We start from the raw sequence: 27,448 nt of genomic DNA on the forward strand, positions 1-27,448 counted from the left end.
ATCACGGTTTTGGAGAGCCGTACAACAAGAGTTGGGTACTAAGGTGGAGTTGAGCACAACCTTTCACCCTCAGACGGACGGGCAGTCTGAGCGCACGATTTAGATTATTGAGGATATGCTCCGTGCCTGTGTGATGGAGTTTGGAGGGTCATGGGACCGATACTTTCCACTTGCAGAGTTTGCTTACAACAACAGTTACCAGTCCAACATTCAGATGGCACCGTATGAGGCTTTGTATAGTAGGCGGTGCCGGTCCTCAATGGGATGGTTTGAGCCCGGCGAGGCTCGATTGTTGGGTATAGATTTGGTCCAGGATGTCCTGGATAAGGTGAAGGTGATTCAGGAAAGACTTCGTACAGCACAGTCCAGGCAGAAAAGTTATGCAGACCGTAAGGTTCGTGATTTGGCATTTATGGTTGGTGAGCGGGTCTTGCTTCAGGTATTGCCTATGAAGGGTGTCATGAGGTTCGGGAAAAAGGGCAAGTTGAGCTCGAGGTTCATTGGTCCTTTTGAGATATTGCGGCGAGTTGGGGAGGTTGTTTATGAGCTTGCCTTGCCTACCAGCCTAGTAGGAGTTCACCCGATATTTCACGTGTCTATGCTCCGGAAGTATCATGGAGATCTGACTCATGAATTGGATTTCATCTCAGTCCAGTTGGACAAAGATCTATCTTATGTTGAGGAGCCAGTAGCCATTTTTGGACAGGCAGGTCAGAAAGCTCAGGTCAAAGAAAATTACTTCAGCAAAGGTCCAGTGGAGGGGTCAGCCGGTCGAGGAGGCGACTTGGGAGACCGAGCAGGATATGCGCAGCCAGTACCCTCATCTTTTCACAGTTTCAGGTATGTCTTTATACTCGTTTGAGGATGAACGATTGTTTTAAGAGGGGGAGGATGTAACGACCCGTCCGGTCATTTTGAGAGTAATAGCCCCGATCCCTTATTAACTTCTTTCCCCAAATCTTTTTCTGCTACTGTGACTTGCTGGGATGATTGGTTTTGAGTTACGGAGTGTTTTGGGACACTTAGTTCCTAAATGAGAGCTTAAGCCTTAGGATTTGGACAGTAGTTAGAACTATGTGAAGACCACTCCGGAATGGAATTTCGTCGGTTCTGTTAGCTCCGTTAGGTGATTTTTAGGAGCATGTCCGGATTGTATTTGGAAGTTCGTAGCTCATTTAGGTTTGAAATGTCGAAAGTCAAATTTTTAGAGTTCTGGGCCGGTAGTGGAATTTTTGATATCGGGGTCATTTTGCGATTCCGGAAGTTGGAGTAGGTCCGTAATGTTGATTATGACTTGTTCATAAAATTTGAGGTCAATCAGACGTGATTTGATAGGTTTTGGCCTTGGTTGTAGAATTTTAAAGTTACAAGTTCTTTAAGTTTGAATTGGAGGGTGATTCGTGATTTTAGCATTGTTTGATGGGATTTGAGAGCTCGACTAAGTTCGTATGGTGTTTTAGGATTGGTTGGTATGTTTGGTCGAGGTCCCGAGGGCCTCGGGTGTGTTTCGGATGCTCAACGAGTCATCTTTGGACTTAGAGAAGTGGCAGATTTCTGGTGTTTTATTGCAGAAAAATCCTTCATCGTGTTCGCGAGAGGTGCCTCACGATCGCGTAGAGCATCTGGGAAAGGCAGCGAAGTTGTTCTTCGCATTCGCGATGTTGTTCCCGCGTTCGAGAAGGTGTGGGACCTTAAGCCTACACGTTCGCGATATGGTCCTTGCGTTCGCGTAGATGAACGGGGCAGAGGAAGCTTCGGGCATTAAGCCTACGCATTCGCGAAGAGGTTCCCGCATTCGCGAAGGGTCCGTCAGTGGAAGGTAGGCGTTCGCGAGAGTCTCCTCGCGTTTGCGAAGGAGAAATTTTGGGCCAGTGGAAGATTGTTCATCGTGTTCGCGATCGTGATGTCACGTTCGTAAAGAAGAACGCACATGGGCAGAATTTAAGGTTCAAAAATGAGGGTTGAGTTCATAACACAAAAATTTGATTGAGAGCTCAGTAGAAGGCAAAATTTGGAGAGATTTTTGGAGGAAGTTTTTGGGTAATGATTCCTAACTCCGTTATGGTTATATTCCACTAATCTATGGTTGATTTCATCATTTAATTTCGGATGTGGGGTGAAAAATTGAGAAAGATTCTTAGGCTGAATTTTGTGGTTTTGATCGAGATTTATGGTATCGGATTTGAGCAATTTTGGTACGAGTAAACTCGTGAGTGAATGGGTGTTCGTATTTTGTAAATTTTACCCGATTCCGAGACGTGGGCCCGGAGTGACCTTTTGGGCATTTTCTCTAATTTCATGCTTTAGCTTTGAATTAATTAGCTAAATTAGTTACTCGTAGTTATATTTACATTATGCAATTTATTTGAATATATTCGGGCCATTTGGAGTCGGATACTCATGGCAAGAACGTGTTATCGAGGTGATTTGAGCGGTTCAAGGTAAGTGGCTTGCCTAACCTTGTGTTAGGGACTTCCCCCTTAGGATATCTTGATATTATTTGGTGTATTGGCGCCGTATTCGTGAGGTGACGAGTACGTGCACGGGCTATTATTGCAAAAATCTTGTTTATCCTTTTTAAATCATAAATTGCTTCTCTTATTAAATTGTACTAATATGTTTAATTGTGTAGTTTAGACTAGAAAAGCATGCTTACGTGTTTTAACTGCCTATTTGACATTCTGTGCGTCATGCTTAGTTAAATTCCTATTTTCCTTGTCTGTGTTCAGTATAAACTGTATAACTCGATGTCATACCTGCCATTACATCTTGCGTTGCATATTTACTTTGGGACTACGGACGTATTCCGGGAGATCCCCCAACACTGCATATTTACTTTGGGACTACGGACGTATTCCGGGAGATCCCCCAGCACTGCATATTTACTTTGGGACTACGGACGTATTCCTGGAGATCCCCCTATACTGCATATTCATTTGGAACTACGGGACGGTATCCCGGGAGATTCCCCATTGTGTTTAGTTTGTTTTGAGCCGAGGGTTCCCTTAACTGTTAAATTTTCGAAAATCTCTTTAAATGTGTCACCATAAATTTTACTTATATCTTTTACTGATTAATTTATTATATTTACTCCGGTAGGGCCTTGACCTGACCTCGTCACTACTCGACCGAGGTTAGGCTTGGCATTTATTGAGTACCATTGTGGTGTACTCATTCCCTTCCTTGCACATGTTTTCGTGTGCAGTTCCAGGTGCGAGCTATTAGCCTCGGGGTTAGTACGTGCTGCTGATTTTAGGAGACTTCAAGGTACTACTGCTTGTGTCCGCAGATCTTCGGAGTCCCCTTCTACTCCCTCGCCTAGAGACTTTCTTTATTATCTTCAGACTTTTGTATAGAGTTACATAGATTATAGCAGCTTATGACTTAGTGATATTTCGGGTCTTGGAAAATTATTTTGTATATGCCGAGTGGTACTATTCTTGGCTATTTATAATATGTTGTTTATCTTTAAAATATTGTGTTTCTTTATATTTTTCGCAATATTAGGCTTACCTAGTCGTAAAGACTAGGTGCCATCACGACACCTTACGGAGGGATAATTTGGGTCGTGACAGCTTCTTCTCAAGTGGGGGCCAAATTTTTATGACATTTGTCATGACATAATATCCACTATAATAAATTTGTGGATCATGATATTTACCATGACATAATATCCAATATTAGGCCAAGGATTTCTTGCTATAAATAGAGGAGCCTCTCCTCATTTGTAAACACACCAATTCAAGAGCTTTTCACTATTGCCTTTCTTTCTTCTCCTTTATTTCATTATAGAGTATTTTGTAAGAGAACGAGTGTTGGGAAACACTTGTGTGAACAACCCTTTATTTGGAGTGATCTTGTGAGGTTATTCTCTTGGGGTATTTGGGACTAATTAGAGTATTTACTCTAATTTTGTACTCTCTTTTGTATAGTGAAATTGCTCCTCTCCGCTTGTGGACGCAGGTCACCTTGACCGAACCACGTTAAATTTGTGTCTTTTTATCTTCTTTAATTGGCGTTATTATCAACTTGCATTGTCTTTGTTATTATCATTATAACGTTGTTTGGCTAAATTCCGCACTACCCGATTTTCCGATCCTAACAATAAAAGAAAAAGGAACCCTCAACACACTAATTTAATTAAACCAGGCAACGAAAAAGCAAAAGTTGAACATCATGAACAAAATATTAAACAGAATCGTAGCTATATTTTTTAGTCGAATTAAATTGTGTGATAGGTGAGGATGGAAATGCTTTACTTGAAATTATACTAGTTCCACGTAGTTGTAAACGATAAAGCCTATTATTCCTATATCTACTTCTACCACGGAGCAATCAATTTGAGTGAGGAATGGTATGCAGGTTTTTAATCAATTAACATTTAAACAACAGCAATTACAACTCAATTCCTAACCACTTCATTGAGTCTATTGCCCTCCATTTGGACCTAAACTTAATAATTTATCTTATAAGACAAAAATGGGGTACTCTAAATCCCACATTGATTTCTACATTTATTCTTACCCAGGCATATCAATCTCTAAACAAATGAAAAAAAAAAAAACTAATATGACTCTTGACAAACATAACACCTTATATAACTACCAAACATGACATCAGTCCCAACGTAACATTGGCTGCTGATTCACAAAGATTTCTTCAAGATATTTTTCACACTGGTTGATGCTTCACAAAGATTAAACAAGGAAAATAGCATTTACCCTATACAGCTTCAAACATACATTAGATAGTATTTTCGTCTTTTCAACAGTCTATTGAAGGCAAAGCCCTACACGAATGATGTTTAAATTACCTGGGCCCGTTTGGATTGACTTAAAAAAAATGACTTTTAAGTTAAGTGCTGAAACTTATTTTATAAATAAGCAGTTATATTATGTTTGGATAAAAGTGCTGAAACTTAAAACAAGCTGATGAAGTGTTTGGTAAACAAGTGCTGGTAAACACTTTTTCTTGTTAAAATGACTGAAATATCCTTAAAGTTGTTAACATTATAAAGAAGATGATCACTATAATATTATATTTTCCGTTCATAACTTCAAATTCAGGGGTAACACGTAAATTTATTTAATGATTTGATTTTAGAATATAGTTACACCAATTAAAAAAAATAAAGGATTCAACGACCAAAACAATTAAATGTTATGGAACCAAAAAAAGAAACCAAAAGAATAATATTTAGAAAATATTGGAATGTATCAAACATTATTTAAAAAACTATTGTTTGCTTCATGTTAAGAACTTCAAGAAATTGACAAATATTGGAGAATGGAGAAAAAAAAATAGTATGTTGTAGGGTTTTTACTTACGGGTAATTTCGGGATTAAGAAAAATTATAAGGGATAAGAATATAATATCCTTGGTCAAAGCAATATGACTTTTAAGTCAATTTAGAAAAAGTTGGGTTTTCCAACTTATTGGTTTTGACTTTTTTTAAGCAGATTTTAACTTTTCTTAAGCCCATTTTTTGGTTGCCAAACATTTTCACAAGTTAAAAATTGCTAGTTAAGCCCATCCAAACATGCTCCTAATCTTCTCCAGATCCCGGGGTGAATTCTGATTCTGCATAGGCATTGATGCAACAGAATGAAGTGTATAATCAGGGCCAAAGTACTCGTAATACTCATTGTAAGGCAATTTATTCTCAAGCTCTACTCCAACTGCAACTGCTGTCTGCAGATATTGAAGTAGTTCAACCTTAGCGCAACTTCCAAGACAAGTAAACAGTAATAGATGATAATCCAAAGACAGGAAAAAGTACCAAAATAGAGATAGAGACAGACCTCGTAGGCCCAGCATCGAGCAACATTCCGAATTGTGTAACCTCCACCTCCCAATACCATTAGAGGAATATTGAAAGACCTGAGGAATCGAAGGCAATCTGCATGGCCTTTGACAGACTAGTTGAAACGGCCCAACCTGTCTCCGGCTAGTGAATCAGCACCAGACTGAAGAACAACAACATCTGGTTGATAGACCTCCATTACTTTTTGGATTATAGGACGGAATAGGAGACGGAAACTTTCATCATCAATCCCATCATTCAAAGGGGCGTTTAAGGCATAGTACTTCCCAGCACCTCCACCAATGTCTTTGATATGTCCTGTACCAGGAAAGAAGTCCCCAAACTTATGAAACGACACTGTCGTGACCCGATCTGCGGTGTAAAAAGCAGCCTCAACTCCATCTGCATGGTGAACATCAATATCAACATATAATACACGTTGCACAACAATACTGAGCATGTTAAAGGAACAATAGTTCATAATAAGCAGCGGTTTTCACTACTAAAAAACAGTGTAATTCCGTCCGCTATTTCCGACCGAAATCGGTCGGAAATTGATAATTTTCGATCGAATTTCGACCGATTTTAATTGGTCGGAAAAACGATGGTCGCAAACGTGGTACCGACCGAATTCGGTCGAAAACTTCAAAGCATTGACTGATTATCAAACTTTAATTTCCGACCGAAATCGGTCGGAAACAATTAAATATATATTTTTTTAATTTTCAAATTTCCGACCAAAATCGGTCGGAAACTATTAATATTTATTTTAAAAAAAACTTTTATTTTCCGACCGAATTCGGTCGGAAATTTTAAATAATAATAATTTTATTTAAATAAATAATTAGTTGTAAATTGTAATAAATTGTTAATTTATTTTAAAAAATAAATATAAATTCATAATTTCCGACCGAATTCGGTCGGAAATTTCCATAAACTGGAGAATTTATTTGAAATTTCCGACCAAATTCGGTCGGAAATTATTAATTTCTGGGCAAAAAAAATTAATTTACGACCGAATTCGATCGAAAATCTAGGTAAAAACTGGGCATAAAATGCCTATTTTTGAGCTACACCACCTGCCAATTACAACCAATATCCATCCTATAATTGCAGCATTATATTGCTGCCATTCAACCATAATTAATCAACAACAATGAATATACTAACAACAACAATAACAACAACAATTAACTAACAAAAACTATTAACTAACACTAACAACCATTATCTAACAAAAACTAATAACAACCACAACAACTAATAACAACCACAACAACAACTACTAAAATGTTTAATAATAAAATAACAATATAATTATCATTCAAAATTAGTCTCAACAAAATATTGACAAGTTCAATACTTTGTTTAGAAATATACACCATTCGATGAGTTTTTTTTATCTAGCATCATCTCTATCTTCACTCCAAGAACCTTCATCGTCGGCACATGGGGAAGGATTACGAGACCGGGGAATGGGGAAAGCACCACTAATAAGAAGATTGGCCAGCTGATCTTGAAGGAGATTAAATTGTTCGTCCCTCCTTTCTAGCTGAACTTTAAGGGTACCAAATTGTTCATCTCTCTTTTTTTCTCCAGCCTTTGTCTCTTCAAGCTCTGCTGTCAGTTTTGCGATCTTCTGTTCCATAGACGATATGGTCGACCTATCAATCACCTCGCCTTGGGCGGAAGTCCCTATACCTTGCAATCCAGCCCTGTAGCGCCGAAATGATTTATCTCGAAGGCCGTATGCTATCCCCTTTTTTAGGACCATCGACAACATCCAACCATATCCTCTGCGCTTCTTCGTCTAAAATGGGCGGTCGCTCGCCTTGCTCATTCGGTGGCAAGCTCTTAGTGTACTTCTCCAAATTAATTTTGTAGAGACCCTTTATTTAGAAGATAGAAAATTACTAACTATATAATATTATAAATATTTATAGTAGTTATGAAACTTCATGTGTAGTCTCCGCCCGGTCCTCGACCCATCTAGTTGGATATGTCGGTGCCATCTTCTTCCGGATGTGAGTCTCCATGAAGAACTCATCATGACTCATCTTCCTCCCATATTTTTTTTTTCCTACAAATATAATAAAATGTGTTAACGAAATTAACATATATAAATATAGTTCGATAAAAATAAATCGAAATATTTTAAGGAATTACCAGTTATCTCCTCGTATCCCCCATGCTCCTTGAACCCAGACAGTGCAAGGAGCTACCCTTCTCAGATGCTCGGACCTTCTTTCCCAGTTCACTCTGCTTCTCGAATTTCTCGGTGGCCCAATACCTTTGCAGATCCACCCATACATCCGGTAGAACCCATGAAGGCTTCTTTTTAACCTTTCGAGCGGAGCTGAAGGAATCAAAGAGTCTCTTATGGCATTTGTACTCCTAATTTTTACAAATTTCATGGTTATACCGGTCCTCCCAAGCACACTTAGTCTGCAAATAAAGTATGTAACATTAGATGAAAATATTGTTAATATAATGCTTAAATAGATAAGAATTGTATTAAAACCTTAAATTAGTTGAACATCTGCTGCACAAGATCCTCTGGAAAGTCACTCCAAGTCGGATAGGGTGCATTACATAACCCGCACAGAATATCAGTGATTATCTTTGTAACCTGATGATTAGGAATGAACCTGCAACATAGAAATTATAATAAATAAACAAGAGTAGCTATTATAATTCAGCAAAAATATAGAAGTAATAAATAAATCTTACCCATCGCCCTCAGGCCTGATGATGATCCTATGATAACGATCATAACGCACATCATCTGGATCATCATCCTCCGATGAATCTGAAGTGTGCACAGAAAGGGGGGGGGGGCATCTGGATCAGTGCTACTATCCCGAAGACGAAGTCTAGAAATTCTAGGAGACGAACTCCATAGAGAGGGAGGCGGGGTCCCTAATGAAGATGGCTGCGATCCACACCCCTACATCGATCTAGACCCCTACTGCGATCCAGACCACTGTTGTGATCCGGCCGGCTGAAATCTAGATGGATGCGATCCAGCTGGAGATGAAGCAAATGGAGTAGATGACGGGTGTACCATATGGCTTTGTGACTGGTGACTCGATGCACCCATGTTAGTACTGGTAGGATCATGAGGAGGAAGCGGGGTATAGCCTTGTAGCGGAGAATGGTGATAATGCTACTGGGCGGGCGAATGGTGGGTAGTATGATGAGTAGATGGATGTGGTGGAATAGATCTGTGCCTAGAAGATTGCTTCCGGCCATCAGCAGCAGAGGGATGCAAGTGTGGAGTGGAAGGAAGCGTGGGTGTAGCACCATCATCATGATCAATAGGCCTTTTATCCTTCCTAGACCTACCTCGACCCCTATCAGCCATCTGCATAAATTAAAGAAAATGTTAGAATTGAGAATATAAATCTATATAAGTTGAGAGCGCTTGAAAAAACTAACATGCTAGTCGTCTTCGTCGACGTATCCTTCCTCGTCTGAAAATTCTTACTATTCAATTATTTCATTTTCATTAGGTGATTCTTCATCCTCATTTTCTATGATTGTTATTTCCTCCATATCAACTTCTTCTAATATGCGTTGAGGGTGCTCCAAGTAATTTTCTAACTGATCATCCACCATTTGGTTAACGCTTGAGGTATCATTTTGGTAAGCAACATCAGGCACATTCTCAACTTCCACCCTACCAACACGCTTTGTTTTGATTACAACCAACCAATTAGCCTTATCCCTCCGCAATGGATATGGAGAATAGTACACTTGCCTAACTCTTTCTACAATTATAAAAGGATCATAGCGATCATACTCCCTCTATTTATTAACCTCAATTATATTGTAATGCGAGTGTACATTTGTACCTTTTCTAGGTGTTGGGTCAAACCACTTGTATCGGAAAAGTATGATCTTCTTATTTGGCCAACCTGAATATGACAATTCTAGAATCTCTTTGATCACAACATAATAATCATTTTTCCCATCCTGGTTGCCTTCACCACCTTTGACACACACCCCACTGTTATTGCTTTTTTTATACTTGGAGCATTCCTCAGTGTGAAATTTGTAACCATTCACATAATACTTAGACATAGTCGTAACCATAGGTGCAGGTCCCCAAGATATGTCTTTCAAAAATTGATTAACACCGTTGTTTGAATTATTGACCTACATGTAGGGGTAAATAAATCACAAGTGAGCAAGTATATTTACAAGTATGTATATTCACATGAAAGAAAGTATGTAAGATGCAATTACACACTCTTTAAACCATGCCTCAAATGTAGAATATACAGCACCATGACCAAATTGACTCACAAAGTCACTGAGAGATGCATTGAAAATTATTTGTTAGTTGTATCAACAAAATTAAATAGTAGCCCATGTAAATTAATCTTACGTCAACACTTACTTAAGAAAGGGTTGAACTTCCGGAAAAATTAGCAACACATGATTTGAAGTTGATTTGTACTCCATACTACTTAGGCCCCTTTTGTTCGATCTTTAGAACCTCAGCCTGGTTGATTGAATACGGACATTGGTGGATATAATGGATCAATCCCAATCACCACATTGTGCCGATTGGGCTTATTTCTAGCACAAGGCACATGACTGTCAAAGTAGTAAGAACAAAAATGAGCAGTTTCCTTTGCAAGATAGGCTTCGCATATGGATCCTTCAATCCTATTCCTCTATTTAACAAATCGTTTACACTTGCCGATAGTCCTGCACATTGTCATATTAGACGATAACGTTAAAGAAAATTACAATAATAAATCAAGGTTTGATCATTACCTCTCGAATGGATACATTCACTTGCATTGAACCGGGCCTCCAAGTCACGCCTCGTGTACAAGGTGAATTGGAAGGTGTTCCATCACATCAAAGAAGCCACATGGAAAAATCCTTTCCATCTTATTACTGATTACAGGAATGTTCCGATTTATTTGAAATAGGTTTTCTTCCTTTAATGTCGTAGAATATAAGTCTTTGAAGAACAAACTTATCTCTGTGATGGGTTTTCATATATTTTCAGGCAATCCACAAAATGCAATAGGGATTAAGGTTTCCATGAATATATGACAGTCATGACTTTTCATATGAGTCAGCTTTCCCTCAACCATATCGGCACGTTTTCCCAGGTTCGATGCATAGCTCTCGGGCATCTTTAGGTTTGTAGCCGGCCTTGGGCTTGAACACCTTACCATTGTTCCTAGACTGCAAATGTAATTCAGGTCGCCTGCAATATTCTTGTAAGTCCAGTCTAGCCTTAGGGTTATCTTTTGTCTTATTCTTATCATCCATCACTGTGTTGAACAAATTGTCAAAATAGTTCTTCTCAATATACATGACATCAAGATTGTGCCGAAGAAGATTATCCTTCCAATATGGCAACTCCCAAATATGCTCTGTTTTGTCCAGTTATGAGTAACACCATATCCAGGAAATCTAGAATGTGGTGCCTCGGTAACTTTAGTGAAATTCTGAACTCTCTCCCAAATTTCCTGACCAGAATAAATTGGAGGTGACAAATCATGTTCAACTGTATTCTTTTTGAATGCGTTCTTCATCCTTCTGAACTCATGATCAACTGGCAAGAACTGACTATGACAATCAAACCATGACTGCTTTCGGCCATGTCTTAAAGTGAACACTTTACCATTTTCCATGCAGTAAGGACATGTTAACTTTCCGGCAGTCATCCACCCAGACAAAATTCCATATGCAGGAAAATCATTAATGGTCCACGTTAAGTTAGCACGCAAGTTGAAATTTTACTTAGTTGATATATCATATGTCTCAATTCCATCATACCACAATTGTTTAAGCTCATCAATTAGAGGTTGCAAATATACATCAATCAAACTCTTTGGATTGCGGGGACCGGGAATAACACAATTTAAAAAAATATATGGACTAGTCATACACATTTCAGGCGGAAGATTATACGGCGTAATAAAGACCGGTCAGCATGAATATGGTGTTGCAGAAATAGAAAATGGCGTGAAACCATCAGCACACAAACCCAACCGAACATTCCTCGGTTCACTAGCATAATCCGGATACGTCCTATCAAAATGCTTCCAAGCTTTCCCATCTGAAGGATGACACATAACACCGGGCAGCCTTCTATTTTCATAGTGCCATCTCATATGAGGAGTGTAACTCATCGATGTGTACAACCTCTTTATTTTAGGAATAAGAGGTAAGTAATGCATCGACTTCACAACAGCCTTCTTCCCGCTAGAAAGCCGCTTAAAACGAGGGTTTTCACAAAATTTACAACTTTCTAAATCTGCATCACCCTTATAATACAACATGTAACCATCTTCACAACAATCGATTCTCATAGATGAGAGTCCTAACTTAGAAACCAATCTTTTAGCCTTATAGAAATCTTCAGGTATGTTGAAAGTTGGGTCAACTAGTTTACTCATAAGGCCAATGAAAGAATCCATTCCTGCTTGAGAAATATTGGTATCTGATTTGATACTTAATAATCTAACCACAACAGACAACTGAGAGTGCATATTCCCTTCCCTAAGTGGACGACTAACGGCCTCTAACTGTTCATAAAAATATTTTGCCTCTTAGTTAGGAGGTTGTTCAACACTTTCATGGGTTTCAAAATCGAAGTGCATCCCAAAAGCATCCGCAACCATTTCATGGTATCTAGGATGTTGAATGTTATTCCCCACCGACCTACTACTTTCACCAACAACTACGTTATGAAATATACCATCACTATCATCAATCTCTCTATGACTAGTTGTCACGACCCAAAATTTCCCACCGACGGGATCGTGATGGCGCCTAACATTTCACTTACTAGGCAAGCCAACGTTAGAGAATCATTTACCAATTCCTTATTTCTGTTTAGTAATTAGCAATAATTAAGTACGATGAAATATAACAAGTGCGGAATATCATAAATCTGTATTAACTACTACTACCTGGATCTGGAGTCATAATTCACGAGCATTCTAGAACTTACTACAAGTAATAGTCTGAAAGAAATACAACTGTCTAAATGAAAGAAAATAGTAGGACATAAAAAGATAGACGGGGACTTCAAGGTCTATGAACGCCAACAGATCTACCTTGAGTCTTCGGACAGCGGACCAATAGCAAATCTCGATCAACTTGAGCCGGTATCAAAATCTGCACAAAAAGTGCAGAGTGCAGCATAATTACAACCGACCCCATGTTTTGGTAAGTGTTGAGCCTAACCTCGACAAAGTAGTGACGAGGCTAAGGCAAGGCACCTACAATCAACCTGTACAATTTAACAGTGTATACGCAAATAACAGGAATGAAGAACTAAACAGGAAATATCGGGAGGGAGACATACTGAGGGGAATACAAGATAAAGAACTACAACAGAATGATCACCGGAGCAGTCAATATATCATGAATCAACAGGAATAGTGAATACAGTAAAGAAGAATGCACGGCATCACCCTTCGTGCTTTTACTCTCTGTCACGACCCAAAATCCAACTAGTCATGATGGCACCTAACCCATCCCGTTAGGTAAGCCAATTTCCAACTAATCAATTTCACTAAAAATTATTAAAGCAATTTTAGTGAATAAAGATCCCGATCTTACACAATCCCCAAGAACTGGTAGTACAAATCATGAGCTTCTAAGAATAAAGTATACAAAGAGGAAATGAAATAAATACATAGTCTGTTTGAATAATACATAAACAGAGCTTTTATATATCTAAGGCTACCCTGAACAAGCGGCAGCTACAACAGGAACGCAGGTACATCTTCAAATCCCGCAACCATCGAGCACATCAACAACATCAGCCAAAATCTTCACGAAATATGCAGAAGTGTAGTATCAGTACAACCGACCCCATGTACTGAGTAAGTAACAAACCTAGCTGTAGGTTGAAAGTAGTGACGAGTTTCCACCAAGGTCGGGTCCAAAACCAATAGTCCACAACAGTCCATAACAACAATAAGCAAATAATACCAGAAGTAACTCAGAGATAAACTGCTCAGCCAAATCATGATTTCAAAAATAATAGTTCTTCCTTTCAAATCCATCAGTAAAAACTAAAATCTTTTGCCGAAGTTGCCAATAATATGAATAGTTTAAAAACAATAAATTTCTCCAAAATTTTTTTCAATAATAAACATTATGTTTCATTTTCTTTCCGGATAACCCGTGTAAAACAAATGCATCACTATGTCCATCTGTCAAAATGTGTGAGAAATCGTGAATAATGTGATACCGTACAGCATGAGGAAAACATATCTCTATGCATATATGTTATGTGTGCATGTCAATGCAATGTACCTCAGAGATTGTACTCATGTACTCATACTTTCAGAGTACTCAATCTCATTATCTCGCATTCTTTCTCACTATGCTCAGCACACTCAATCACTCAGTGCTATACAATACCCGCTGCGGCGTGGAGCCCGATCCCTGTTTATAGTTGACTGCGCTCACTGGGGGTGTACAGACTCAGGAGGGGCTCCTATAGCCCAAGCTCTATAAGCACGGACAACTCACATGCTGCACGGATAACTCACGTGCCATAATATAAATATCTGGATCCACACGGCCAACTCACGTGCAATAATAATATAAGGATCCGCACGGCCAACTCACGTGCAATAATAATACAAGGATCCGCACGGCCAACTCACGTGCTGCACAGCCAATTCACGTGCAATAATAAGCTAATAAGGCTTGCTGCAGGCAGGCAGCCCCGATCCATATAATAGTAATAATATATATAAAGCCAACATGGCCTGCTGCGACGTGCAGCCCGATCCCAAAAATATCCTCACAATCAGGCCCCCGGCCTCCCCTCAGTCATCAATCTCTCCAGTCTCTCTCTCATGGGCTCACAATGTCATGAGAACAGCCCAAAATGATGATTTGTTGTATCAATAAATAATAACAGAGACTGAGATATGAAATGTAATGACATGAATATGACTGAGTATAAATTTTCAATTTAAAATAAATAATTCACAAGAATATGACCTCTGTGGGTCCCGATAATACTAGCACATAGCCTCAACATGATTTTTAATATGCTTTTCAGCTCAATTTCTTTAACTCATAAAACCGCATGGAAAATGCCAAGATCATTTAACTACAAAATTTTACAGAAACAATTATGTCACAATTTCTATAGTGCACGCCCACACGCCCATCACCTAGCATGTGCGTCACCTCCCAACAATTCATAAAATACATATATTTAGGGTTCATACCCTCAACTCCAAGATTAGAAGAGTTACTTACCTCGAACAAGCCAAATCCAATGTCGAGCAAGCTAAGAAATGCTCCAGAAATTCCATTATGCGCGTATCAACTTCCAAACGGCTCGAATCTAGTCACAATTAATTTGATTCAGCTCACAAAAATTATAGGAATTAATTCCATATAAAAATACTAATATTTCCAAAAATCTGATATTACGCCCCAAAAATTGCCCGTGGGGCCCACGTCTCAGAATCCGATAAAAATTATAAAATCTGGAAGCCCATTCAACCACGAGTCTAACCATACTAATTTTACCAAATCCGACCTCAATTCGACCTCCAAATCTTCAAATCTTATTTTCAAATCCCTAAGTTCAAACTCCCGCTTTGCACCTCAAAAACATGTAATCTAGTCGGATTATTCGATGATAATTCAATATTATGGAGTAGAAATGATCACAAGTGACTTACCTCAAGTTTCCCTTGAATTCTCTCTCAAAATTGCCCCACAAACCGTGCTTGAAGGCCCAAAAATGGCAAAAACTCGGAACCCCTCTGTTTTTAACAGTCTGTCCAGGATTTTCGCACCCGCGGTGATTTCTTCGCACCCGCGATGACTATTTTCGTACCCGCGGTGCCTGGATAGCCCATGCATTTTTGCTTCTGCAAATCATTCCTCGCATCCGCGAGCTCGCACCTGCGGCCCTTTTTCGCGCAGGTGTGATCACACCAGCAGCCCAGCTGGTTCAGCTCCTCCTCCAAATCCAAATTCGATCCGTTAAGCATCCGAAACTCACCTGAGGCCCTCGGGACCCCGTCCGAACATACCGCCAAGTTTCATACCTACTAGAGGCCTCAAATTATATCAAACAACATCAAAACGATGAATCGCACCTCAAATCAAAATCTATGTACTTTGAACTTTCAAATTCTATATCTTGTGCCGAAACATATCAAATCAATCCGGAATGACATCAAATTTTGCAGACAAGTCATAAATGACATAATGAAGTTATTCAAATTTTCAGAATCAGATTTTGACCTCGATATCAAAAAGTCAACCCCCCGGTCAAACTTTCCAAAATTAAATTTTCGGCATTTCAAGACTAATTCCACTACGGACTTCCAAATAATTTTTCGGACACGCTCCTAAGTCCGAAATCACCATACGGAGCTATTGGAATCATCAAAATTAAATTCTGAGGTCGTTTACTCATAAGTCAATATCCGGTCAACTATTTCAACTTAAGCTTCCAACATAAAAATTCATCCTTCCAAGCTAACTCCGAATTACCTTAAAACTAAAGCCGAAAATTCACACAAGTCATAATACCTCCTATGAAGTTATTCAAGACTTCAAATAGTTGAAAGGAGCGTAAATGCTCAAAACGACCGGTCGGGTCATTACACTCTCAATCTTACCATAAAATCAATAGAAACGACACGGCATCACCCTTCATGCTTTTACACTCACCATATGGCACGGCATCACCCTTCATGCATTAACACTCACCATATGGCACGACATCACCCTTCGTGCATTCACACATACCATATGGCACGGCCTCACCCTTCGTACATTAATACTCACAATACGGCACGACATCACCCTTCGTGCATTAACACTCTCCCTTACCATAATGCAATGCATAAATAACAACAGGGAGGTAGAATAACAAGTACAAACCTTACTTCAACATTTGGTTCCATAATATCAATCTTAACTTTGAAATAAAAACTCAATTATCACCAGAAAATTCCGTAAACATGATAAGAACGATAATTTAAACAACACTAGTATAACATATAGCAATTTGGCATAGGAATGAGACAATATCAGAAAAAACAGAGAAACATGAAAAAAAGGTAAATTGGCGGCGCATAAGTACTCGTCACCTCACATATACGCCGCTCACATGAATTTCACTTAGCAAATAATCTAAGGTTCCTAATTCCCTCAAGTCAGGGTTAGACATAACACTTACCTCGCTCCGAAGGCCACTTAATTCTCAATTACAGCTTTTCCTTTGGAATTCACCTCCAAACCAATCGTATCTATTCAAAAATGACTCAATAATATCAAATATTGCTAAAGGAATCAATTATATTGCATAAATTAAACTTCCCAAATTTTCCTCAAAAAATCAAAAAATCGACCCCGGGCCCGCTTGGTCAAAACCCGAGGTTCGGAACAAAATCCTTTTACCCATTCACCCCGAGCCCAAATATGTAATTAGTTTTGGAATCCGACCTCAAATTGAGGTCTAAATCCTCAAATTCCCGAAATTCCTATTTTCTACCCTAACCCCTAATTCTACAATGAAAACTCTAGATTTTAGGTTGAAAATTCAAGAAATGTCATGGATAATTGAAAGAAACGAGTTAAGGAACACTTACCTATGATTTGGGGAAGAAAATGTCTTTGAAAAATCGCCCTAGGTCTCCTATCCTTTTGAAAACGAGAAGAAAAATGGCTGGAGTCCGAATTAAATGCTCACTGCCTAGCGACCTTCGCACCTGCAGTGCTTTGGTCGCACCTGCGCATCCGGATGTGCGGACGGGGTGTTCGTTTCTGCCAAAAAGGGCTGGGCCAACTGGTGCCGCACCTGCGGATAGGGTTCCGCTTCTGCAGTCCCGCTCCTGTGGAAAAAAGTCCGCATCTGCAGAAAAACGAAGTCCAGGCCTGGGTCGCATCTGCGGGGCTTTCGCTCGCACCTGCGACCAAAGGCTCGCAGGTGCGGGCACACCAGATTTGGTGCACCAGCAGCCTTGTTGAGGTTTGAACTCAACTCGCGCATCGCTCGAATGGCACCCGAGCCCTCGGGGCTCCAAACCAAACATGCACGCAAGTCTAAAAATATCATATTGACCTGCTCGCGCGATCAAATCGCCAAAATAATACCTAGAACTCTAAATTTAGCACCAAATCAAATGAAATTCTCAAGAACACTTTAAAACTTCTAATTTCTCAACTGGACGTTCGAATCACGTCAAATCAACTCCATTTCTCACCAAATTTCACATACATGTCTTAAATATCATAATGAACCTGTACCGGGTTCCGGAACCAAAATACGGACCCGGTATTAACAATACCAAACATCAATCAATTCTTAAAAATAATTAATTTTCAGACTTTTAATTTTCATCAAAAATTCAAAACTTGAGTTAGGGACCTCCGAATTCGATTCCGGGCATACGCCCAGGTCCCATAATTCGATACGGACCTACCGAGACTGTCAAAGCACGGATCCGGGCCCGTTTACCAAAAATATTGACCGAAGTCAACTAAAATCAACTTTTAAGGCAAAACCTCTTATTTTCATCAGTTTTCAACATAAAAGCTTTCCGAAAACCTGCCTGGACTATGCACGCAAATCGAGGATGGTAAAAATGATATTTTTAAGGCTTACGAGCACAGATTCGAGTTCTAAAACATAAGATGACCTTTTGGGTCATCACACTAGTCCACACAAAATAATTATCCATAAAACCTTTTTTATAAAGATGAACCTTAACATCCTCCGATACAAAAAAATGCAAACACTTGTACTTCACACAAGAACACCTAATCAACCCTCCAATCTAAAACGGTTCAAGTGACATTGCATGCGTAACAAATTCCTTAACTCCTTCTATAAATTCCTCCCTCAAAAATCGACGATTAGGATAATTTCTATTATACATCCAACTATGAAATTCCATCTACATAAAGAACGAATAAATTATATTAATCATAGTTCAAATTAATTTATAGAATTAAGTTACATAATAAAATTTAGTTACAATATAATTAATTTAAATAATTTGAGTGCTTATTAATTTGAAAGTTCATATATATCCCTAAATAAGTTTTTTTTAATTCAATTAGACCATTAAAGGAAAATATAATTAAATGAAATAAAATTAGCTATCCCTATTATTAATCATAATTAAAATTAGTTAAATTAAAAAAAATTAAACCCTAGCATTAATCATAAATCATAGTCATAATGTTTTATTAATCGCGCCTAAATCAAGCTACGAATGTTTATAAGTTGCTTATTCTAATTTTGGATTATTGTGGGTCATGATTTATGGATGAGAAATTATTGTGGAAGAAATAGCATGATTCGGCCAATACTAGTATTGAGAGGGTCATTTATACTTTAGGGGGCTATTAAAGGTTATAACTTGATAAATTACTAATATTCCAACTTGAATTCTTTAACGTCTTGGGCCTTGGTTTCCGCCTAAGCCCAATCAAATTAAAGCGACCCGGTGTTTACTTGTTCAATTACCTAACTTACTACCCAAACTGCATAAGAAATTGTAAATAACTTCATGAACCATCAAAGTAATAATTTTTGAAGTCAATGACTTATTCATACTAACAATCAACTCCAACCATTAAAACTAAAAATAATAGTTGGAGTATCAAATCATATCAGCACATACCAACTTATATACAGAACAAAGCATATCACGTAAGAAAAAGAAAAAAAACTAATTAGGATACACATTTCAAAGCATTAGCACAATTTACTCGTAACAAGAAAAGACAAGAGAAAGAAGCGGACCTTAGTGTAGCAAGATTTCTTTCTTTGATATATTAGAACCTCAAAAATGTATAACAGCAATAAATTTAGACGAAGCCCAAACGATAAATTGTGACTGGTTTTGTGTTGTTTTGTTTTTTTTTTTTTGGGGGGGGGGGGGGAAGGGGCTATTAGGGGATGATTTGGGTATGGTTTAGAGATGATTTTCGGGGTAATTTGGAGCTGGAATTTGGGGTATTTGGGGGTGAGTTTACAGTTGCATTTTCACTGCTGTTCAGATGGGTTTAACAGAGAATTTGGGGCTGGTTTTAAGGGGGAAAACTGCTGGAATTTGGGGGTGTCTTGGAGCTGATTTTTGCAGCTCTTTTCTGGCGGTTCAAGGGTTGTTTTAATGGAGTTTTACATGGGTTTGGGTCTGGTTTGAGCTCGAGTTTTAGGGGGGGAGGGCTATTAAGGGATGATTTGGGGATGGTTTAGAGCTGATTTTCGGGGTAATTTGGAGCTGGAATTTGGGGTTGTAATGACCCGGCCGGTCGTTTTGAGAGTAATAGCCCCGATCTCCTATTAACTGTCTCCCCCAAATCTTTTTCTGCTATTGTGACTTGCCGAGATGATTGGTTTTGAGTTTCGGAGTGTTTTGGGACACTTAGTCCCTAAATGAGAGCTTAAGCCTTAGGATTTGGACCGTAGTCGAAACTGCATGAAGACGATTCTGGAATGGAATTCCGTCAGTTCCTTTAGCTCCGTTAGGTTATTTTGGGTTAGGAGTATGTCCGGAATGTATTTTGGGGGTCTGTAGTAGATTTAGGCTTGAATTGGCGGAAGCTAGTTTTTCGGCGATGTCGGCCGATAGTGAAAATTTTGATATCGAGATCAGAATGGAATTCCGAAAGTGGCTGTAGGTTCGTAATGTTATATGTGACCCGTGTGTAAAATTTGAGGTTATTCGGACTAGATTTGATGTGGTTCGGCGTCGTTTGTAGAATTTGAAAAACTTTAAATTCTTAGGTTTGAATCCGTGATTAATTCATGATTTTGGTGTTGTTCGACTTGGTTTAAAGGCTCAACTAAGTTCGTAAGGTGTTTTAGGATTGGTTGGTATGTTTTATTGAGGTCCCGAGGGCCTCGGGTGTGTTTCGGATGCTTAACTGGTGAAAACTTGGACTTAGAGGAATTTCTGAACTTTGCTGGTTTTGGTGTTTTCGCACCAACGGAAAAGAGACCGCAGGTGCGCGAGCCGCACATGCGGAGATGGAAGCGCAGATGCGATAAATTGAGAGTTGGCCTGGGGTCACAGGTGCGAGGAAGTTTTCGCATCTGCGATGCCCGCAAATGCGCAAGGATGTTCGCACATACGCAAGATGCGCAGAAGCGGAAGGGACTCCGCAGGCGCGAGGGCGCAGATGCGGCCCTTTCATCGCAGGTGTGAAGGCATAGGGGGTAAGTGAGTTGCACAGATGCGCATGTTTTCTGCACAAGTGCACCCGCAGGTGCGAGCCCAGGTTCCACAGGTGCGGAAATACCTAGGTAGTGATTAAAACCGAAGGGCTTCGCGATTGTTATCATTTTTGGCTTTGCAAACTCGGGTTGGGGCGATTTTTGAGATCAATTTTGAGGCATTTCTTGAGGTAAGTTCCTTGTGCTTATTTTTGGTCAATAATCTTGCCTTGCCATGTATTTTCCCACCTAGTTAATGTGTATTTAAGGTGGAAATTGGAAGTTGGAGACTAGGAATTTGGGAGTTTGAATTGTGGATTGGAGGACCATTTGGTGTCGGATTTTAGTAAATTTGGACTCGTGAGTGAATGAGCTTTATAGTTTCATGAATTTTGTCGGGTTTCGAGATGTGGGCCCCAGGGGCTGGGTTTGAGCCAATTTCGGGTTTTGGCCTAATTTTGTAGTTTTTCTTGTGGGATTCATTCCATTAGCGCGTATTGATGGTATTGTACTGTTTTGAATAGATTCGGGCCATTTGGAGTCGGATACTCATGGCAAGAACGTGATATCAAGTTGATTTGAGTGGTTCGAGGTAACTGCTTGCCTAACCTTGTGTTGGGGACTTTCCCCTTAAGATATCTTGATATTATTTGGTGTATGGGTGCCACACACGTGAGGTGACGAGAACGTACACGGGCTATTATTGCAAAAATCATGTTTAACCTTTTTAAATCATAAATTGCTTCTCTTATTAATTGTACTAATATGTTTAATTGTGTAGTTTAGACTAGAAAAGAATGCTTACGTGTTTTAACTGCCTAATTGACATTCTGTACGTCATGTTCAGTTAAGTCCTTATTTGCCTTATCTGTGTCCAGTATAAACTGTATAACTCGATGTCATACCTGTCATTTCATCTTGCGTTGCATATTTAAATTGGGACTACAGACGTACTCCGGGAGATCCCCCTGTACTGAATATTTATTTTGGGACTACGGACGTATTCCGGGAGATCCCCCTATACTGCATATTTACTTTGGGACTACGAACGTATTCCGGGAGATCCCCCTGTACTGTATATTTACTTTGGGACTACGGACGTATTTCGGGAGATCCCCCAGCACTGCATATTTACTTTGGGACTACGGACGTATTTCGGGAGATACCCCTATACTGCATATTCATTTGAAACTACGGGACAGTATCCCGAGAGATTTCCCACTGTTTTTACTTTGTTTTGAGCCGAGGGCTCCCTTAACTGTTAAATTTTTGAGAATTTCTTTAACTGTGTTACCGTAAATTCTACTTATATCTTTTACTGTTTAATTTATTATATTTACTCTAGTAGGGCCTTGACCTGACCTCGTCACTACTCAACCGAGGTTAGGCTTGGCACTTACTGGGTACCATTGTGGTGTACTCATGCCCTTCCTTGCACATGTTTTCGTGTGCAGATCCATGTGCGAGCTATCAGCCTCGGGGTTAGTACGTGCTGCTGATTCTAGGAGACTTCAAGGTACCTCTACTTGCGTCTGCAGATCTTCGGAGTCCCCTTCTACTCCCTCGTCTAGAGATTTTCCTTATTATCTTCAGACTTTTGTATAGAGCTACATAGATTATAGCAGCTTGTGACTTAGTGATATTCCGGGTCTTGGAAAATTATTTTGTGTATGCCGAGTGGTACTACTCTTGGCTATTTAAAATATACTGTTTATCTTAAAAATATTGTGTTTTCTTTATATTTTCCGCAAATGTTAGGCTTACCTAGTCGTAAAGACTAGGTGCCATCACGACACCTTACGGAGGGTTAATTTGGGTCGTGACAGGGGTATTTGGGGGTGAGTTTGCAGTTGCGTTTTCGCTGCTGTTCGGATGGGTTTAACAGAGAATTTGGGGCTGGTATTAAGGGGGGAAACTGCTGGAATTTGGTGGTGTCTTGGAGCTGATTTTCGCAGCTCTTTTCTGGCGGTTCAAGGGTTGTTTTAATGGAGTTTTACATGGGTTTGGGGCTGGTTTGAGCTCGAGTTTTTAGAGCTGAAAATGGTGCCCTTTGATTTGGAAAGAAGGATGGTATTATGAGTGAAGTTTCATGGCTGTATTTTCATGGTAAACACTTCATGTTTTATCTTGTTGAAGAGGAAAGAGCCGCTGCTTTTTCTTAGAAGATGAAGCTGATGCGCAGCTTTTTGATGCTAGAGGCTCTAGGTTTTTTTTTCTCTGTTTTCTCTTAGCTCTCTCTTTTGTGGGTGCTCTCTAAAATTAAAAGGTAGGTTAGGATTTGGTTATATATATATATATATATATATATATATATATATATCAAATAAGTATTAAATATTATTTATTTAAAAGTTCTTTATTATTTACACACACAAATATATACTTAGTGTATAGTATATAAGCTATATTCGACATAACATTAGCTAAATATTATTTTTTTAAAAGTTCTTTATTATTTACACACACAAATATATACTTAGTGTATAGTATATAAGCTATATTCGACATAACATTAGCTATATTAAGATGTATATATATATATATATGTATATATATTCATATATATATATATAGTATAATGTAGTATATATACTAAGTGTATAGTATATAAGCTATATTCGATATAACATTAGCTATATTGTCACGACCCGAAATTCCCACCTTCGGACTGTGATAGCCCCTAACATTTCACTTGCTCGTTAGAATAATATTAACTAATTTTTAAACAATTTTTAAATTATTAATAATCCAAAAACAAATGCGGAAGCAAGTTTAAAATATAGTGAATAATCCTTAAAAATAACGGTGTCTAAATACCATCCCAGAATTGGTGTCACAAGTGTATGAGCTTCTAGAATAAATACAAATAAGGTCTGAATAAAATAAAGTTGTCTGGAAATAAACACACAGCTAAAGTAAAATAGATGGGGACTCTAGAACTGTGGACGCCATGCAGTTATACCTCGAGTCTCCTCTGGTAGCTGAAATTCGAGCAAGTTTACGGTACGCCGTTGGGACCAACTCTAAAATTTGCACAAGAAGTGCAGAGTGTAGTATCAGTACAACCGACACCATGTACTGGTAAATGCTGAGCCTAACCTCGACGAAGTAGTGACGAGGCTAAGGCGGGTCACTTACATTACCTGTACGCAATATTAGTAATAGCAACTATAATAGAAATAAATCAGGTAATTCATTTATAATAATTGAAGCCAACACAACAGTCATAACCAATTATCACTTCCATCAATTCTGTTGCAGGGTGCAACCCGCTCTCACAATATGTTCACATTCAATTCTGTTGCAACGTGCAATCCGCTCTCACAATATATTCACAGTCGATTTTATTGCAGCGTGCAACCCTCACAATATATTCATTTTTAATCAAGTCTGTTGCGGCGTGCAATCCGATCCCCCAATATATTTATATATATATATATATATATATATATATATATATATATATATATATATGTGTGTGTGTGTGTGTGTGTGTGTGTGTGTGTGTGTGTGTGTGTGTGTGTGTATGTCAACTTTTAAATAAGTCTGTTGCGGCGTGCAACCCGATCCTCCAATATGGACTTTTAATAAGTCTGTTGCGGCGTGCAACCCAATCCTCCAATATAAACTTTTAATAAGTCTGTTGCGGCGTGCAACCCGATCCTCCAATATAGACTTTTAATAAGTATGTTGCAGCATGCAACCCGATCCTCCAATATAGACTTTTAATAAGTCCGATGCGGCATGCAACCCGATCCTCCAATATATTCATTACAATCTGTCACGACCCAAATTTCCCCTCCGTATAACGCCGTGACCGCACCTAGTCTCTACGACTAGGTAAGCCTAACATTCACAGAATAATAAAATAAAAACAAAAATTTTAACACCTAACTGTTCAAAAATACACAGCAAATCCCAAAACCTGGAACATCGTGAATCACAACCTACAGAAGGAAAAATCTAGTATCTATATACATCAGAATTCTAATAAGGAAAATACAGAAGATAATGGACATGAGAAAGAGTAGAAGGGGACTTCGAGGTCTGCCGACGTGGCGATATACCTTGAAGTCTCCAAAGCTGTCCCGGCTCACTAATAGTGCAGCTGATAAGGTGCACCTGGATCTACACACGAAAAACATGTGCAGAGAGTAGCATGAGTACACCACAATTGGTACCCAGTAAGTGCTAAGCCTAACCTCGGTCGAGTAGTGACGAGGTCAGTCAGGGCCCTACTGGTAAATATATATAATAAAACAATATTGTAACAACCTGACTTGTCGTTTTAAGAATTTACGCCCCGTTCAGTGACGTAAGGTTTCGAGCAGCCTTGCAATATGTATTATGACCTGCGCGTGTGGTCGAGTTTGATTTACGGATGATTCGGAGTGATTTGGGACACTTAGTCCCTAAGACGGAAGCTTAAGTCTTAGGATTTTGACCGTAGTCGGAACTGTGTGAAGACGACTCCGGAATGGAACGGTTCTGTTAGCTCCGTTGGGTAATTTTTGACTTAGGAGCGTGTCCGGACTGTGAATCTGAGGTCTGTAGCCAATTTAGGCTTGAAATGGCGAAAGTCAAATTTTTGGAGAATTGGACCGGAAGTGGACTTTTTGATATCGGGGTTGGAATGCGATTCTGAGAGTTGGAACAGCTCTGTTATATTAAATGGGACTTGACTACAAAATTTGATGTCATTCCGGGTTGGTTTGATATGTTTTGGTAAGAGTTTTAGAAGTTGGAAGTTTTTGAAGTTCATAAGTTCGATTTGTGGTGCGATTTGTATTTTCGGCATAATTTGATATGATTTGAAACCTCGAGCGAGTCCGTGATATGTTATGGGACTTGTTGGTATGATTGGACGGGGTCCCGAGGGGCTCGGGTGTGTTTCGGGGTGGTTTCGGACCAAATTGGAGCTGTTTGGACTGCTGTTGCTGAAGTCTGGTTTCCTTCTTTGCGAACGCGAAGGGAGTCCCGCGAACGCGAAGAGGAATTTGAGGGGCTGATGATTTTTCCTTCGCGAACGCGAAGCTGTGAATGTGAACACGAAGAAGGAGCAGGGCAAGCCTTCGCGAACGCGGCCCAGGCAACGCGAACACGAAGAAGAAAGGAAGATAGGGGCTTGGGGTCATTTGGCCTTCGCGAACGCGAAGCATGGAACGCGAACGCGAAGGAGTTGGTCAGCTGGTCATCGCGAACGCGACGAGGGGTTCGCAAACGTGAAGAGGAAATGATGGGGTAGAAATAATTGGCCTTCGCGAACGCGACGAGGAGGTCGCGAATGCGATGAAGGATTTGGGGCAGTTGGGTTTTGGCCTTCGCGAACGCGAGGCAATGGTCGCGAACGCGAAGAAGGACTATCTGGGCAGAATTAAAAGTCCCAAAAACGGGGGTTTGAGTTCATAACTCAAAATCAAAGTTGGAGCTTGGTAGAAGGCGATTTTTGGAGAGATTCTTGCGTGGGTGTTTGGGGTAAGTGATTCTTATCCAGTTTTGATTAATTTCCATTATTATGTCTTTGAATCCATCATTGAATTCGGATTTAATGGAGGAAAAATCAAGATTTTTGTAAAATCTTCCAAAAATAAAAATTTAAGATTTGGAAGTCGTGTTGTTATTGGAATTCGATAAAATTGGTATGGTTGAACTCGTATTGGAATGGGTATTCGGATTTCATGAAAATTATGTCGGGTTCCGAGAGGTGGGTCCCGCGTTTACTTTTTGGAATAAATTTTTAAGTCGACGTATTATTATCCGAAATTGTTTCCGATGAGTTTTAATGAAGTTATACAATTAATTTTGATAGATTTGAACTGTCAGGAGGTCAATTCAAGCAAGAAGGTGATTTTGGAACATCGGCATAACTTCAAAGAGGTAAGTGTCTTGCTTAATCTCGAGCGGGGAAAATTTCCCTTAGGCATTGAGTCTTATGTGTAACTTGAGTAATTGAAAATCATGTACGCGAGGTGACGAGTACGTACTTGGTTTATATGTGCAAATTTTATTGAGTTAAAAGTCTTGAGCATATTGTGGAGTAAATTGGATAATTGTTGGCAGGTATTTAATCATCTACTTGTCATGCCTAAACCCTTGTTGTTGACTCTGTTGTTATATGACAATGTGATGTGATTGTTATTTGATTATTTATGAAATTTCGTGCATTTGCTAGTTTGATAATTATTGGAATTTAATTTTATTTTGGATTTTCCCCTCTGCAAATATTTAATTAAATGGGCTTAAAAAGAGGTGTTTATATAATTATTGAAAATTTGATCTTTTATGAAGACTTTGCTTTATGTTGAGTAATTTCTATCTCTATTGATTGTTTATGGGTGTTGTACACATTGTGTGGAGCATTTGGCTATTTGTTGTGAAATTAATTAGCTTGGTTGTAGCTTTGAAATTTGGTTGTGGCCATTGGGCAAATTATGATATGAATTGAT

General features: G+C 39.1%; 1 protein-coding gene and 1 long non-coding RNA gene across 2 annotated transcripts; both read right to left on the bottom strand.

The window, feature by feature from the left end:
- Positions 1 to 5,523: 5,523 nt before the first annotated feature.
- Positions 5,524 to 6,263, bottom strand: LOC138908348 (histone deacetylase 6-like). Its single transcript, XM_070199009.1, has 2 exons — positions 5,938 to 6,263; positions 5,524 to 5,725 (listed from the first exon to the last, which is right to left on the bottom strand). Exons 1-2 carry the CDS (start codon positions 6,261 to 6,263, stop codon positions 5,524 to 5,526), a joined length of 528 nt encoding a protein of 175 aa, XP_070055110.1.
- A 3,400-nt stretch (positions 6,264 to 9,663) lies between these two features.
- LOC108947543 (uncharacterized) lies at positions 9,664 to 10,330 on the bottom strand. Its single transcript, XR_001972022.2, has 3 exons — positions 10,206 to 10,330; positions 10,052 to 10,118; positions 9,664 to 9,961 (listed from the first exon to the last, which is right to left on the bottom strand). It is a non-coding gene; the product is annotated as an uncharacterized lncRNA (long non-coding RNA).
- Between the last annotated feature and the right edge of the window lie 17,118 nt (positions 10,331 to 27,448).

Source organism: Nicotiana tomentosiformis, chromosome 3 (genome assembly GCF_000390325.3).
Source record: "Nicotiana tomentosiformis chromosome 3, ASM39032v3, whole genome shotgun sequence".
NCBI classification, from domain to species: Eukaryota; Viridiplantae; Streptophyta; class Magnoliopsida; order Solanales; family Solanaceae; genus Nicotiana; species Nicotiana tomentosiformis.

What these genes read in the sequence shown, in the direction of transcription:
- LOC138908348 (XM_070199009.1), bottom strand. Translation starts at nt 6,263, where the DNA reads ATGCTCAGTATTGTTGTGCAACGTGTATTATATGTTGATATTGATGTT. An exon ending in GATTCACTAGCCGGAGACAG is followed by an intron (nt 5,726 to 5,937) that starts GTTGGGCCGTTT and finishes TTGTCTTGGAAG; the next exon opens with TTGCGCTAAGGTTGAACTAC.